The sequence below is a fragment of the Lontra canadensis genome, unplaced genomic scaffold (genome assembly GCF_010015895.1).
Source record: "Lontra canadensis isolate GAN:19392208 unplaced genomic scaffold, GSC_riverotter_1.0 scaffold34, whole genome shotgun sequence".
Lineage (NCBI taxonomy): Eukaryota > Metazoa > Chordata > Mammalia > Carnivora > Mustelidae > Lontra > Lontra canadensis.
The window spans coordinates 19,768,321-19,782,249 of NW_022631028.1; the positions used below are offsets into that span (position 1 = coordinate 19,768,321).

The following is a 13,929-nucleotide window of genomic DNA, read 5'->3' on the forward strand; positions in this document are numbered from 1 at the left end:
AAAGGTTTTGGGAACATGACCTTAATCAGCTTCCTGGAGAGATTCCGGAGAGATTCTCTTACAAGCTCTGAGCGGCACAGGCAGCTGACTCTGACCCAGTCGTCTGTCCCCATCGTCCCCTCCCCAGGCCCATGCCAAGCAATGTGGTTGTCTGAATGGCATGTCAAGGCAGACTCTAATACCCTCCCCAGGGTCAGCGAGCAGAGTCTGCCGCAGGTGTGTGATCAGCTGCTCGGGCCAACCAGGCAAGGCCAGCCATCACGGAACACACGGCGCTGGCAGCCGGATGCTGCGGTGCCCAGCTGGGGCTTTGAAGCTGTGATGGGAACCCTGGATTCCTGGGGAACGAACACGCCCTGTCTCCAGGGTCCTGGCCAGGAATCCTCTAGCTCTGCAGGCCACAAACATCTGTAGCCAGGACAGAGCCAAGGAAGGACACAGAATGTGGGGATGGACAAGCAGGTGGCCTGCACCTGCAGAAGGCCCCCCGCTGCAGGATTTCTACCCTGCATTTATTGTAAGGCTAAGCAGGGAGGGACACCTGCTGTGAAGGAGGAGTTACAGACCTATCCAGGGACAGGGGATCCTGGCCCTAGGAGGGGCTTACACAGCCTTCACACCCTCAATGACGACCACAGGAAACTCCCCTAGAGATTGGGGGAAATGGTTTTCTCTTGGCAAATTGTTCATCTTGTAGAGAAGTTGTAGACAATGGTGGAGACCCAGGCTGCTAAGTGCCGAGCTGTCTCTACCGCAGAGGAGTTGTGGGAATGTCAGGAGGTCCCTTCTCTGGGCCTCAGGGTTTCGAGGGGTAGTATTAGTTCCTTCCTCCTAGGGGTTCTGTGAGAACTAAATGGGTAAGCATGGGTCAGGCACCTGGAAGGGTGCCCAGATCACAGGAAGCAGGAGTAGGTAACTACTCCCACCATGCCTTCAGCCACTCAACCTGGGGTGTCAGCAGCCTTCATGGGAGAAGAGGTTATGCTCCCATGAGCTCCGTCAGACATGCACTGGAACTGCTTCAACACTTGGAATGAAGGAGATGTTGGCCGAGTCTGGGTGCCCATTCCGGCACAGTGAGCAATGCTCTTGTTTCTACATCTCCAAAATCCTGCCATAGATCCTGGGCCCCAGACAAGATCAGAAAGACTGGGATAGGTACCTGCCCCCCATGGTGGTCCCTAACCTGTCTCCCCAGGGCCCTGTGCCCTGCCCCATCCTGTAACCTGCTACTCTGCTGCTCTCCCTGTCCTCTGGTGGTCACATCCTATCCCGCCACCCACTGTCCCCAGAGAGGCCCCCAATCCTCAGAGGACCTGTTTCACACTCATCCAGGAGGACCTGAAAAAGTTTTCACTTCTCAGCCACTCACAGACTCCTGAGTCAGAGTCACAAGGCCATCCAGGGATTTGTGTGCACCCCAAAGTGTGAGATTAGATTCTTCACACCTACCTGCCTGGCATGTTCATGCTGGAAGCCCCTACAATTTCATACTGACCCAGAGAAAAACCGCATCCCCCCTATCTTCCCCAGAGTCAGGAGTCAGCCCTTCCCAGACACGCAGTCAGCTGTGTGGCCCCCGATGCTTCTTGTTCCTCTACATGTGGGGGTTCAGGGTATTTACCTCTTGGGCCAACCAGAATCCATGGGCTCCTTGAGCCACTTTCCTGACCTGTAGACTCAGGTCGGTGCTACCACGCCTTTCTCCTAGTAGAGGTAAGGACTGAGTGAGGTCACCACAGACTTCTCATGGGGTTTAGGACCCTGAAGATCATGCAATCTACCCCAAACTTGGCAGATGATGAAACTGAGTCCCGGGAAGCTGAGTGCTTGCTTAGTCTTAACAGAGAACAGCAGCTGGCCAGGAGCTAGAGCCTTTGGTAGACTTTGTCCACCACCCAGGCCAGGTCCTATATACAGCAAAGCACCTGGGAAAGTGCTGGGGACTATGCAGATGAAGTGATGGTATCAGGGTGTGCCGTGAGCCCACAGAGCCAGAAGAAGGCTCAGCCAGATGTTCCAGGATCTAGGATGGAGCCCCCTAGGGGGCATTCACAGCCGCTCACCTCGTGAGTCCCACAGGAACATGGGTCACCTGCCTCTCCCTTCTCCAAAACTGCTCTCATCTGAAACTCCTTGATTATGAAACTCAGCAAACCGGGCTCTGGACTAGTACGCCCCTCCCTCAGCTTCCTCATCCCTACTCCCTAACATCGGGCCACAATGCGGGTTGTCGTTATGAACTGCTGCATGATTTTCCATGTTGATTAACACAGTTCAGTTCCAAAATGAGTCCAGCCCCAACTGATGTGACATGGGGGCAGGCAGGTTCCAAGAGGGTAAATATGGCAACGGTCACCTGGGCAACAGGAATCAGGCAACTTGGTGGATGTGTCAGCGGCAAGCCCAAAGGCCGAGAACAGTTGTCAAGGATAAACAGTTTGCCTTTCACACTTTCTCATGCTGTCTGGCCTTGACCTTTATCTCCCCCAAATCTTCCCATCCCTGACACCCACCCAAGTACAAAATTACTGTTCATTAAAAAAAAAAAAGCCAAATTGGACAGTTATCTATGAACATATTGATATTCAGATGGTTACCCATCGTATTGATGTGGAAATATTACTATCTTGAGACCTTGTCAGTTCATTCTATTAGAAGGTACCATTGCCTATTTTTAAATTAATAAACCATGAAATACCTTATGCCTCTAATGATTTAATTATACTTTTCTAAGAAAAGCAATTTTAAACTAGATCGACTTTTTTTTTTTTAATTAGGAGCATTGCCATGAGGTAAATGAAGTAAAAATGTTCAGTGTTCAAGGGAACCAAACTTGTATCACCACGCCAAAAAAATCTAAAATGAATACTGACTTAAAGTACACATTCTCACCCAGAATGTGAATGTGTGACAATGCAGGCAAAGTGGAAACTATTCAGGCCTCTCTTGGGTGTTGCCAGATTCCCAGAATTTCTGCCTGGACTGCTCTCCGGTTCTGCAGAAAACCCAAAGAAGCTGGAAATTTCGCCAGTTCCAGATCTCTGCATGGGCGCATGCCAATCGCAGTTGCTTTATCTCCTCCCCACTAGGGCCTGCAGTACATGGAGCTCATCCCAAAGGAGAAGCAGCCGGTGACAGGCACCGAGGGCGCCTACTACCGCCGCCGCCAACTCATGCACCAGCTCCCCATCTACGACCAGGACCCCTCTCGCTGCCGTGGACTTCTGGAGAATGAGGTGAAAGTGATGGAAGAGTTTGTCAAGCAATACAAGAGCGAGGCACTGGGCGTGGGAGAGGTGGCCCTCCCTGGGCAAGGGGGCTTACCCAAGGAGGAGGGGAAGCAGCAGGAAAAGCCAGAGGGCACGGAGACCACTGCCCCAACCACCAATGGCAGCATCAGTGACCCGTCCAAAGAATACGTAAGTCTCTCCCCTGCCTCCCAGTGTGGCTGAAACTACCAGACCCCAGGGCTTGCGCAGTCATGGCCCCAGCTCCAGGCTTTTCCCCTCGTTCATGCCGTCGTTCATGAGTTCATCCCGCCAGCAACTTATGGGGTGCCCATTTACTCAGGCCACGCACTGTCCTGCGGAAAATAACACAATCACCGTGCTTGGGAGGCTCAGCGTCCAGGGAAGGTCACAGACAACCAAATTGTCACAGAAAGGGCATCTAACCTTGGTTGGGGTGAGGGTCAGCTTGGAGAAGGAGCTGAGGCCCTGCCTGGCTTGGGAAGAATAACCAGGATGCATCCAAGTCTTCAGGCCTGGCAGGGAAGGCCTGTGCCACCTTCAAGAGGTGAATGTGTACAAAAGGCCTGAGTTCCAGAGAGCGTGGTGGAGCCAGAGGGCTGAACTGAGTCTCGTGTGTCTGAAAGCATGGTGCGCTGGGGGTGTGGGGACACGAAGCTGGCACAGTCAGCAGGGGCATGCTTCCCGAAGCAGCAAGCCATCCATTCATCACTCATGTATTGACTAGCCTGTCCTGTCCGTCAAGCCCCAGGAAATCAAACAGGCAGAGGACACTGTCCTCCCGTTGGAGAATAGCAGGGATGTCGGACATCCCTCTGAGGGCCACGGGGAGCCATGGCAGGCTGTCAGTGGGAGGTGTCACAGGATCTGAGCTGTGCTTTGGAAAGCATCCTTGAGGAGTATGTGGAAGATACGCTGTAAGGGAGTGAGCTCCTGGGGGCTGTTTGAGAAAAAATGAAGAAGCCAGAAAGTCTGGGAGGTGAAAGCCTCATGGGTTGGTTTGTCTGATCTGTCCCACAGGAGGTGAAAGGACTAGCTTGAGGCAGGTGTCACCAAGGACTGATGTCTGCTCTTTCCTGGTCTCTGACCCCCTTCTACCTTTTGTCCTCTGCCCCCACCAGCCAACTGGCCTCAACTGCCTCTGTTTGGGATTTGTAGATCAATGTCCCAACACAGGGAGCCCTCAAGCCAATTATTTGACCTGCTGGTAATAGCTGGCAGTCACCTGTGTGACCCAGACATCCCAGGGAAATGGCAGCCCCGATGATGCTGTCTCTACACTCAAAGAGGGCCAAGCTCCTTCTTCCCTGCAGTGACTCAGACTTGTTATCCAAAACCTGCATCCCGCATGTCCAACCCCCATGTGTTGGCACATTCATTTGGGATTGCCATCCGTGAACTGGGGCTTCACACTGTTAATCTGAGAACTTTTTTTCTTTTTATGAAAGATTTTATTTATTTATTTGAGAGAGAGACAGAGCACAAGCAGGAGGGCAGGGCAGAGGGAGAGACAGAAGCAGACTCCCCACGGAGCAGGGAGCCCGATGTGGGACTCAATCCTGGGATCCTGAGATCATGATCTCAGTTAGAGGCTTAACCGACTGAGCCACCCTGGTGGCCCTAATCTGAGAACTTTAAGACAAAAGAAAAAACCTATTTTCCCTATCACAAATTTGGAAAGGGTGTCAAAAAAAACCTATTGCTCAGGAAGGATACATGTCCCAGCAACTTAAAAAAAAAATTTAAATCCAGTTACCATGTTTCATAAACTATTCTCCTCTCCATCCAGCCCTCTATCCAAATAGTCATCTGTCCTTAAAGCATAAATACTGCCTAATTCCAGCTTGGAAGGTGATCTCTTTAAGTGATTGTGACATTTCCCAATATTGCCATTCCCAGGAGAGATATGCTGATCTGAGAACATATTTTACCCCTGACTCAGCCCCACATATTTGCACAGCATGGAAGTGGGGCAAAGGTGGCCTGAGATCCCGGGTCTCTGCCTATCGTCAACTTTAAGAAGTATTTGTGACAGTTTGGAAGTATATAAACAACAAGATCAGACAATGAACAGGGAATTTGAAGGAAGTCCATATTATTTGGGCTGGGCTGCCTGGGGAAGACGGCCTTCTCCTTCCTTACCCTAACTCCAATCTTGCTTAGATAACCAGTTATGTAATTAGTGGATTCAGGTCTGTATTACATGCATTTATGTCCCCTCTAGGTGCTGCTGGCTTGTCTTTTTCATCTCTGTATCTTCAGCAGATGCCATCAGTATAGAAGTAGTTGCTCAATAAATATGTGAACCATGAATGAATGAACAAATGGATGAATAAGTGAGCGTTCTAACTAAACAGAGCCTCAAATGATGAGGACGATCTAGATGGCCATGTTCCCTGGGGATTCAAGTTCACATTTAGATTATTTATTTATTTATTTATTTATTTGACAGAGATCACAAGTATGCAAAGAGGTAGGCAGAGAGAGATGAGCAGAGAGCCCGATGCGGGGCTTGATCCCAGGACCCTGGGATCATGACCTGAGCTGAAGGCAGAGGCTTTAACCCACTGAACCACCCAGGTGCCCCTCAAGTTCATGTTTATTAAGCACCTGCTCTGTGCCAGATACACTGCCCTCTCTGTCAGGGTCTTTGTTTAATTCATACAATCACCTAGTGGTGTGAATTTCACCAACCCTGTTTTATAGGTATGGAATCAGAGATTCAGAGAGGGTAGGTAACTTTTCCAAGGTCCCATAGTTTCTAAGGAGCAGGACCTGGATCCTATACTTTTCCTGCTATATGATGCAGAGTTATAAAACCCTGCTTATGATGTCTTCCAGGAAGAAAGGAGGCTGGGAGCTTTTATTTATAAGTCCCTGTTTATCTCCTTGAATCCTGGGAGCAAATCCTACAAAGGTAGCTAGATAGACATAGACCATAGAGAGTGTGTCCCCAGCAGCCCCAAACTTAGTTGCACATGTGTGCTCCCTGGACTGCTTTGCCTTACCCCAGTGAGTAGCCAAGTCAAGTGGACATGGGTGCTGGCCATCCATGTGCTGGGCCTTCTGTCTCCCATAAATGGGTAGTGGAGGACAGTTTACCAGAGCCAAGCATCAGGCAGGAATCCTGATTTTTGCTCCCCTGATGAGGAAATTGTAGAACTCAGACTGACAGCCCAAATCCACAGGGTGATTTGTTGGGGCAGGGGGGAATGGAGGCAAAAGGAAGGCACACGAAACCTATTTTGCTAGAACTATATTGGTGACATAGTATGGTTTCTTATCCAAAGAATGATCATTATTACTATCGTTAGCTGCTACGATGTGGCATGCTTTCCCTGAACCAAGGATAGTGCTAAGCACTAGAGTATGTGATTTAAAACTCCCAGTCACCCAAGGACTTGAAGAAAACTGTGGGATTTGAACCAACTTCTATCAGACCCCAGGCCCATCTTTCCTGTTGCCCAAAGAGTGTTCCTTGGAAAGCTAATGGACATTAGGTCATAAATGGGTTACACGGCCATGTGAATTTAGGAGACAGTAGAGTGACCAACACTACATGCGTTTCTTTGTGGTGGGACTTCTGAAAGCCTCTGGTAGGCTATGGCAGTGGTTCTCAAAGTAAAATTACAGAGAAGGCTGGTTAAAACTCAGAGGTCTGGGCCTTACCCCAGAGCTCCCTGCTTAATAGGGGCAGGTACGCCCAGAGACTCAGCTTTTCTACTGAGCACCCAGGCTGATGCTGCTGCTGGCCTGGGGGTCACTCTTTAAGACCCACTGCTAAGGAGTATAAAAATAATTTTATATATAAGCTCAGGAAAAATGATATCACCCAAGAGGCCTATGGTGAGGATTGAAGAGATGACAACACTGGCATTTTCTAGATGTTTTTGGCCTGCTGGCTTAGGCAGTCCAGCTTTGAGGACACGGCACAGCACTCTCCCATTCCTTGAATGGTCTGTGGGGAATTCTGGAAACACAGAATGGCTTTAGACATTGCCATATAGCCCCATGCAGCCGCACTACTCAGCAGCCTGAGGCCACAGGCTCCCTTCCCTCCATGCTGCAGTCAGCCCACACCGCAGGGCACTTCTCCAGTAAGCTTGCCTGGCTCCCTCAAGCTACCGTCAGCCTGTCAACCATGATGTTCTCCCCTCCAGAGAGCCTGGGAGGGGCCAGATGCCAGCTGAGTCATACAGTGGGGTCTCCTCACCAAGCCCCTCCACCAAAATGTGCTCAGAGGAAAGTGTTATCCAGACCAGAGGAACACTATTGCCAGAAGCCTTTTTCAAATCACCCATGTGGAAATGCCCCCATGCGCTGAGTTTAGGGGTGAGGCCCTAGAACAGTGGGTGGGCCAGCCTGCTTGTGGGAAGAGCACCCTCTGAGCACAACTCCCTCATGTGTCCAGGCCTGCAGGGTTACTCAGATCTGAGGACGGTTCACAGATGGACATCCCATCTTTCCGGCTCCGGGCCTGCACACAAGCCCCCACCACCACCCCGCGACGGGATGGGGCAACCTCACATCAGCTGAGGCACATCTGAAGAGTGAACCCAAGAGCTGTGGCTACCCTTGGGTACCTCAGAGCAGCCCTCTGAAAGCATCATTATTACACTGAGGTCAGGAGAGGCAGGACACCTGAGAAATGCTGTCAGAGGTATCTGAGTTCATGAGGAGACACGACAGCAGAAAATCCCAGGAACTAACTCAGTCGCTGTCACTCCCGAAGTATGCTCTTTGAATCAGTGAAGCCAATTAAAACCCCGAAGTATTTCACCTCCTTCTTTCCTCTACTTGCCCCACGGGTATGTGCCTGCAAGGAATGAGTGGGCAGGTGGAAGAGTGTCTGTTACTGCCCAGCAGGCTCATTCGTGTCTTCTGGAACCATCCTAACAACTAGTGGGAGAGGCTGAGGTTGTCACACCCATTTCACAGATGTGGAACCTGACACAGTGAGAGGTTAAGAGGCTTGCTGATAATAGGTGAGGCTGGGACTCTATCCCATGTCCTTGTGCGTTACCAGTCCTGACCAGTCTGAGTAGCCCTGGGGTGGGACCTGGGTAGGTGGGGACACCACCACCAAAGGCGTGTGTACTTGGGTTTGCTGGGTGAGTGGCAGTGTTGGGAATCACCCACAGCCCAGTCCAGTGAAGAATCTGGGGGCCTCTTTTCTGCATGCCAAGAACAATGGAAGGACTTGCCCACGGCACGCCAATCCCTCCCACCATGAGTTCTCCTGGGTTTGGAGGGCTTCACAGGGCTCCATAGCCAGGGAACTGCCAACTCCAGCAACTTGGAACATTCACTCCAGAATGGCAAAGCTCTGTATCCACTTTCCAGGCCCTCTGCTCCCCACCTCTCCCACCTGGATGGGACCTATGAGTGCCTGGGCCACAAGGGCAATTACCTCAATGCTCTGATTGTTAACAGCCCCACCAAACCATTTCCCCACCTTGAGAATGCTTACTTGGTATTTTCTCAGAAATGAAATATACGGATTTCCTGGGCGTGGAATTTCCGCCTCTCCCTACACCCCAAACTTGTAACTGAAAGAAAGGAGAAAGAAAGCCAGAACATAGCAGTTGATGTAATCTCCACCCTTTCATATTTATCATCCCTGCCGGGTGCCCCCCACCCAGCCCCTTCCCTGCAGTACCCCTCCCACCGAGCTCTGCCTCTCTGATGGAAACTGACAGCAGCTGGCAGCTCAGCCTGACTCCAGCCCCAACAAGGGACATATTTGTGGGCAAGGGACTTCCAAACCTTTGTGCAGCAGATGTTTGGCTTGTGGGCTCGGCAGGCTGGCTTTCCTGCCAGCCCCTCTCCGGGAATTTGAAACCAGTGCCCCACCCCCACATCCTGAGCCCTGTCTGAGCTGGAGGACCCAGGCCAAAAGGCCCAGAAAATCACCATGGTTACCAAGCTTCTTCACATCTCCCTCCCTCCTCCTTTACAATGGAGATATTTTAATGACATTAAAGGGATTTTTTTTTCCCCCACAGAAAATAGTTTTCCATGTTGCCACATGGGCTTCACAAGCATCTTTTTTTTTCCTGGACTGGGCTGCATCATATTCCATTGACTAAAACAGGAGCTGGCAAATTTTTCCTGTAAAAGGCAGATGGTGAATATTTTAGGCTTTGCAAGCCATACGGTCTCTATCACAACTACTTACTCTGGCCTAGCTCTACTCTACTCTACTCCAGCTCTAACACAGCCATTGACAGGATCTAAACAGAGGACTACAGTCATGTGCCAATAAAACTTTATTTGCAAAAACAAGTTGTGGGCTGGATTTGGCCCACAGATGTAGTTTGCTAACCCAGAACTACAACCACTGTAAAAGATGGTTACTAGCTTTTAATGAATGACTTTGGTTTTATCAATTTTCATTTTGCTGTTATAAGTTAATAGGATGATGCTGTTGGTGATGTCGGCTGCCATCCCTTAACTGTCTAGATTGTGCCCGGGACTATGCCAAAGGCTTCACACCGTTGTTGTTGTTGTTGTTTTTTTTTTTTTTTTTTACTGAATTCTAAGAATTCTCCTATGAAATATAATTTTCCCCTTTTTCTGGTCATCTAGCTTGTGAGTGGTTAAGCCAGAATTAGAACAAAGGCCTGCCTTACCCCAAACCCCACCAGGATTCCAGCAAGTAGAAGCTTCTATTTCCCCAGCTCCCATGCAGCTGCAGGAACCACGCATGGCCATTGCAACAGAGATGACCCCATGTAAGGCTTTTTCCTTCGGTGGGAAGCCAGTCCTTGCCTACACCCTTGTCAAAGCTGGATTTGAGAACACCCCAGGCTGATGGCCTCTCTTCAGAGGGTACCATTTATGAAACCTTCTTGGCTCCACATCCCCCTTTATCAGAAGAAAAAAACAGTGAAGAAGAGTCCATTAGAAATGCCTAACATGTTGCCTTGCTCGGCAGAGAGCTCCATATTCAATGATCTGCCCCAAGGAGAAGCGTGAGGTAAAACGGCTGGCCAGCAATGGTGACCACCATATGTAAAGCCTCTCCCTTGAGCTAGGGCCTGCCATATGTTACTGATGAGGAAACTGAGGCTCAAGAGACGTGGGTGATTTATCTAAGTGCTCATTGGTGATGAAGCAGTGACATGGTTCTCCTTCCAAAGCCCTCAGCCCGACCATGGCATCCAGCCTTCCCAATCTGTACTGTGAGGAGTCTCAGGAAGATGACTGTGGGGGAACAGAACACAAGAGTTTAAAGATGCCAGAAATGACACTGGGCCAAAAAAGGAAAGAAACTAAGAAAAAAAAACAAAACAAAACAAACTCTGGGATACACGCGGCTCCAAAGCAAAGATGGTGAATAATCACCATAAGAGGAAATGGGTAGATGCTGTTTATAAATAAATTGTTGAATATTTGTGTTGGAAAGAACCGAGCGCCTGAATTCAAGGCCCTTGTGTTAATATTTACTGTATTGTAATAGTAAGATTTTCACAAGGCACTCTGGGTTTAAACTGAGTAGGCCTTTGGAGAACAGCCTTCCAGAGAAGAACAGAATGATTGGGACAGAACTTCTGGCAACCTTGAGAGAGATTATTGCTGGTTCGGAGGGTTCTCCGTATCTGATGATCATTCTTTGAAGGCCAACACAGCTCCGTCCTGAGAGATAGTTCTTTGGCCACGTAACCCTTGGCCACTGTCCCTGATCTACTGTTGCCTTAAACACTTGGTGTCTCAGTGACTCCCGTTTCAGAAGACTTAATAATTCTGTGTGCCCACATTGGATGTTCATGTCACCTACTGCATATCAAAACACCCCAAGGAATAGAGGCTTAAAAAAATAACACATGTCCTCCTCACAAATTGGCAATTTGGGCAGGGTTCGGTGGGGCTATTTTATCTCTGCCCTTGTGGCATCGTTTGGAGCAGCTGGCAGGCTGGGAGCCGGAGGCTTGTGAAGCTCGTTATCTCACAGGTCTGTGGCTTCAATGCTAGGAGGACACAAACAGCTGGGATGGAGTGACCAGGAGGGGCTCCCTGGGCCTCTTCCCTTCTCTCTGTGTGGTTTCTCCAAAGGGCTTCCCTGGCAAAGAGGTTTCGGGGTTCCTTTCCTGCCTGCCCAGGACTCCCAAGGTGTGTGTAGAGAGAAAGATTCCAGTGGAAGAGACTGAGTTGTCTTTTATGACCTACCTCAGGAATTTGTAACATCCCTCCCACTACATTCTGTTCAACAGAGCAAGTCATTAAGGAGGGGCCACAACCAAAGAAAGGGACTTAGACACCCCATTGGTTGGAGGCGTGTCCAAGAACTGGCCAACATCATTTCCCACACCATGACCAAGGGAACCTCAACCCTACTGCGTCTTAGCTCCCAAGGCAGTGCCATCTAAAGTGTTCCTCAGTTTTCTCCAAGTAGGTGGTTTTTACACATAACAAAGCCCCAAAGTACAGAATTTTCAAACCTTTTCATTTAGACATTTTTCATTCAGAATCTTTCACCATTTGAACAGGGACAGAGCCAAATTTCAGTGGCACCAGGAGAAACTTCACCTTTGTTCCACCAATGAAAGATTTATGCCACACCTCCTCCCCCCAGGGGGAAATAGTCTGCAAACTAAGCTATATGGCAGATGTTAGATTCTCAAGGGCAAGCTCTGATTGTAGATGGTTGACAGTATGAAGAAGGACCAGTTGATATGCTAGTGATGAGTGTTCTTCTCTATGCCTTTTAACATAGTCCCAAGGGACTTTTACTTGGCCACAGTATCTCCTTCATAGGGAAAGTAGCCTGAGAATGACCACACTGGGCTTTCTTAAAAATTGTCCAGAACTTAAGCATCCCAGGAATCCGAATTAGCTTTTGCTGTGACTGAACTGAATTGGTGATGTCATTTCTGCCGAGCTCATTTTTAAGGTCATTTTTAGACACTCTATGATAGTGGTTCTCAAACTGAGTCCCCTGGCCGCACCAGCATCCCCGGGAGCTTGCAGATTCCTTTGCTTCATCCCAGACCTGTCTTAATCAGACACTCTGGGTATGGGACCCAACAGTCTGTCTCAACGAGCCCTCTAGGGGGAGCTGGGGCAGATGCAGGCCTGAGAACCACTATCTTACAGGGGTTGGATTGGGAGAAGGGACTGACTATAGCAGAGTCTGGAGTAGGTATTGGCAATGCAATTCATACAACTCTGTCCTCTGGCCGAGCACAGATGGAAAAACTGGCGATGGGAAAGAAACAAAGCTCATCGATGGTAGGAAAAACCTCCTCTCAATCTGCGTGATCATGGTGTTACGGAAAGAAACCCCAGGCCTTCAAACCAAAAGCACATCCTGCCTTCAACATGTCCTTGTCATCTTGGGAAAGTGATTTAACCCCTCTGAGCTACAGGCCCCTCCTCTATAAAGAAGGCTGGGGTAGAAACAACAGGAGATTTTAGCCAGTTGTTATTGAGCCCTTATAAAATCCATTAATTCTATTATCTCATTTAATCCCAAGAACAACTATATGGTGTTAATATTATTAGTGTCCTCACCTGATGGGTGAAAAAAACTAAGGCACAGAGTGGTTGGGTAACTTGCATAAGGTCACACAGCTAGCTCCACTCTCAACCATCCACTGTAATTCAGAAATTGTCAACTTCAGTACCAAGGTTGTAGGAGAATAAGTTTGTGCAGAGAAAGGCAGGGCCTAGATCATAGGAGCCAAGCAGGCTAAGCCTTCTAAATCTTGGTTGCCAGCCTGACCCTCATCTCTGAGGGGCCACCAGGCTTACATAACTGGGACACTGTCAGATCTTCTATCCTTTGAGATGATAGGGAAAAGCATACAGAAGATAACTAAGAGGCCAGAGAAGGAAATTGGTTTCTGACACATGCTGACAGGGCTCATTACCCAGACATCTTGTTTTCATAAAATGGCAGTGACACTGTTTGTTTTGAAAAGGGCAGGCTACTGATAGTAACAAGGCCATGAGCCAGGGATGCTGGGGGAACAATGAGGGAAGGGATACTCCTCACTGAGGGAGGACCTTGAGACAGAGCCTTCAGACGTGGCAGGGCCAAAGCTCTGTGGGCATGGATTATTCTCTCTTCCTTCCCCCTCCACGCTGCTGCTGCCACTAGAATTATCTCACTATGGTACGAACCAAACACAGTGCTCCCAGCCTCAAGAACCAGTAATGGCTCCCCATTACCTCCAGAAGTTGCAACCATATCTTGGGCTCACAGCCCCCAAACTTTCTGACCTCCCATCCCTTTGTTTCCTTCTGTGGGTTGTGGGTGCTTTCCCATGTTCCCCAGACACAACCAGGTGCATTTTTATCCCACCCCATGCTTCCACATTAAGAAACATCTAGGAAACCTGGAATCAGGAACCCCACTAGTATATCACAGTGATACCCAGCTGGGTGGTGGATGGACACTAAGTCCCTTCTGCTAGGGAGGAAAAGGTCTGGAAATTTTGTCCTGTGAAATACAGAAAGCCAGACAGAAAATTCACTTGGTACTCATACAGTGCTTGCCAAAGACTTTACACCTCCCAGCTGTGCCAACGGGATGGTGAAAATAAGTGAATGATGATTCATCACTTGTCTTTGGTTGAGACCCTCTGATGAGCTCCATGGGAGCTGGGACTCAATCATGTGCAGGGGAACAGGGTTTTCATTGTGGTGAACGACTCACACACTTTTTTTTTTTTTT

At 49.1% G+C, this 13,929-nt stretch overlaps 1 protein-coding gene across 1 annotated transcript in view; it reads left to right on the top strand.

Annotated features, from left to right (window-relative positions):
* Window positions 1–13,929, top strand: part of LMCD1 (LIM and cysteine rich domains 1) — a 58,062-nt gene that overhangs the window by 38,476 nt on the left and 5,657 nt on the right. Inside the window, exon 4 of the mRNA XM_032867460.1 lies at window positions 3,093–3,422. Coding sequence (XP_032723351.1) covers window positions 3,093–3,422 — 330 coding nt within the window. The remainder of the gene's footprint in view (window positions 1–3,092; window positions 3,423–13,929) is intronic.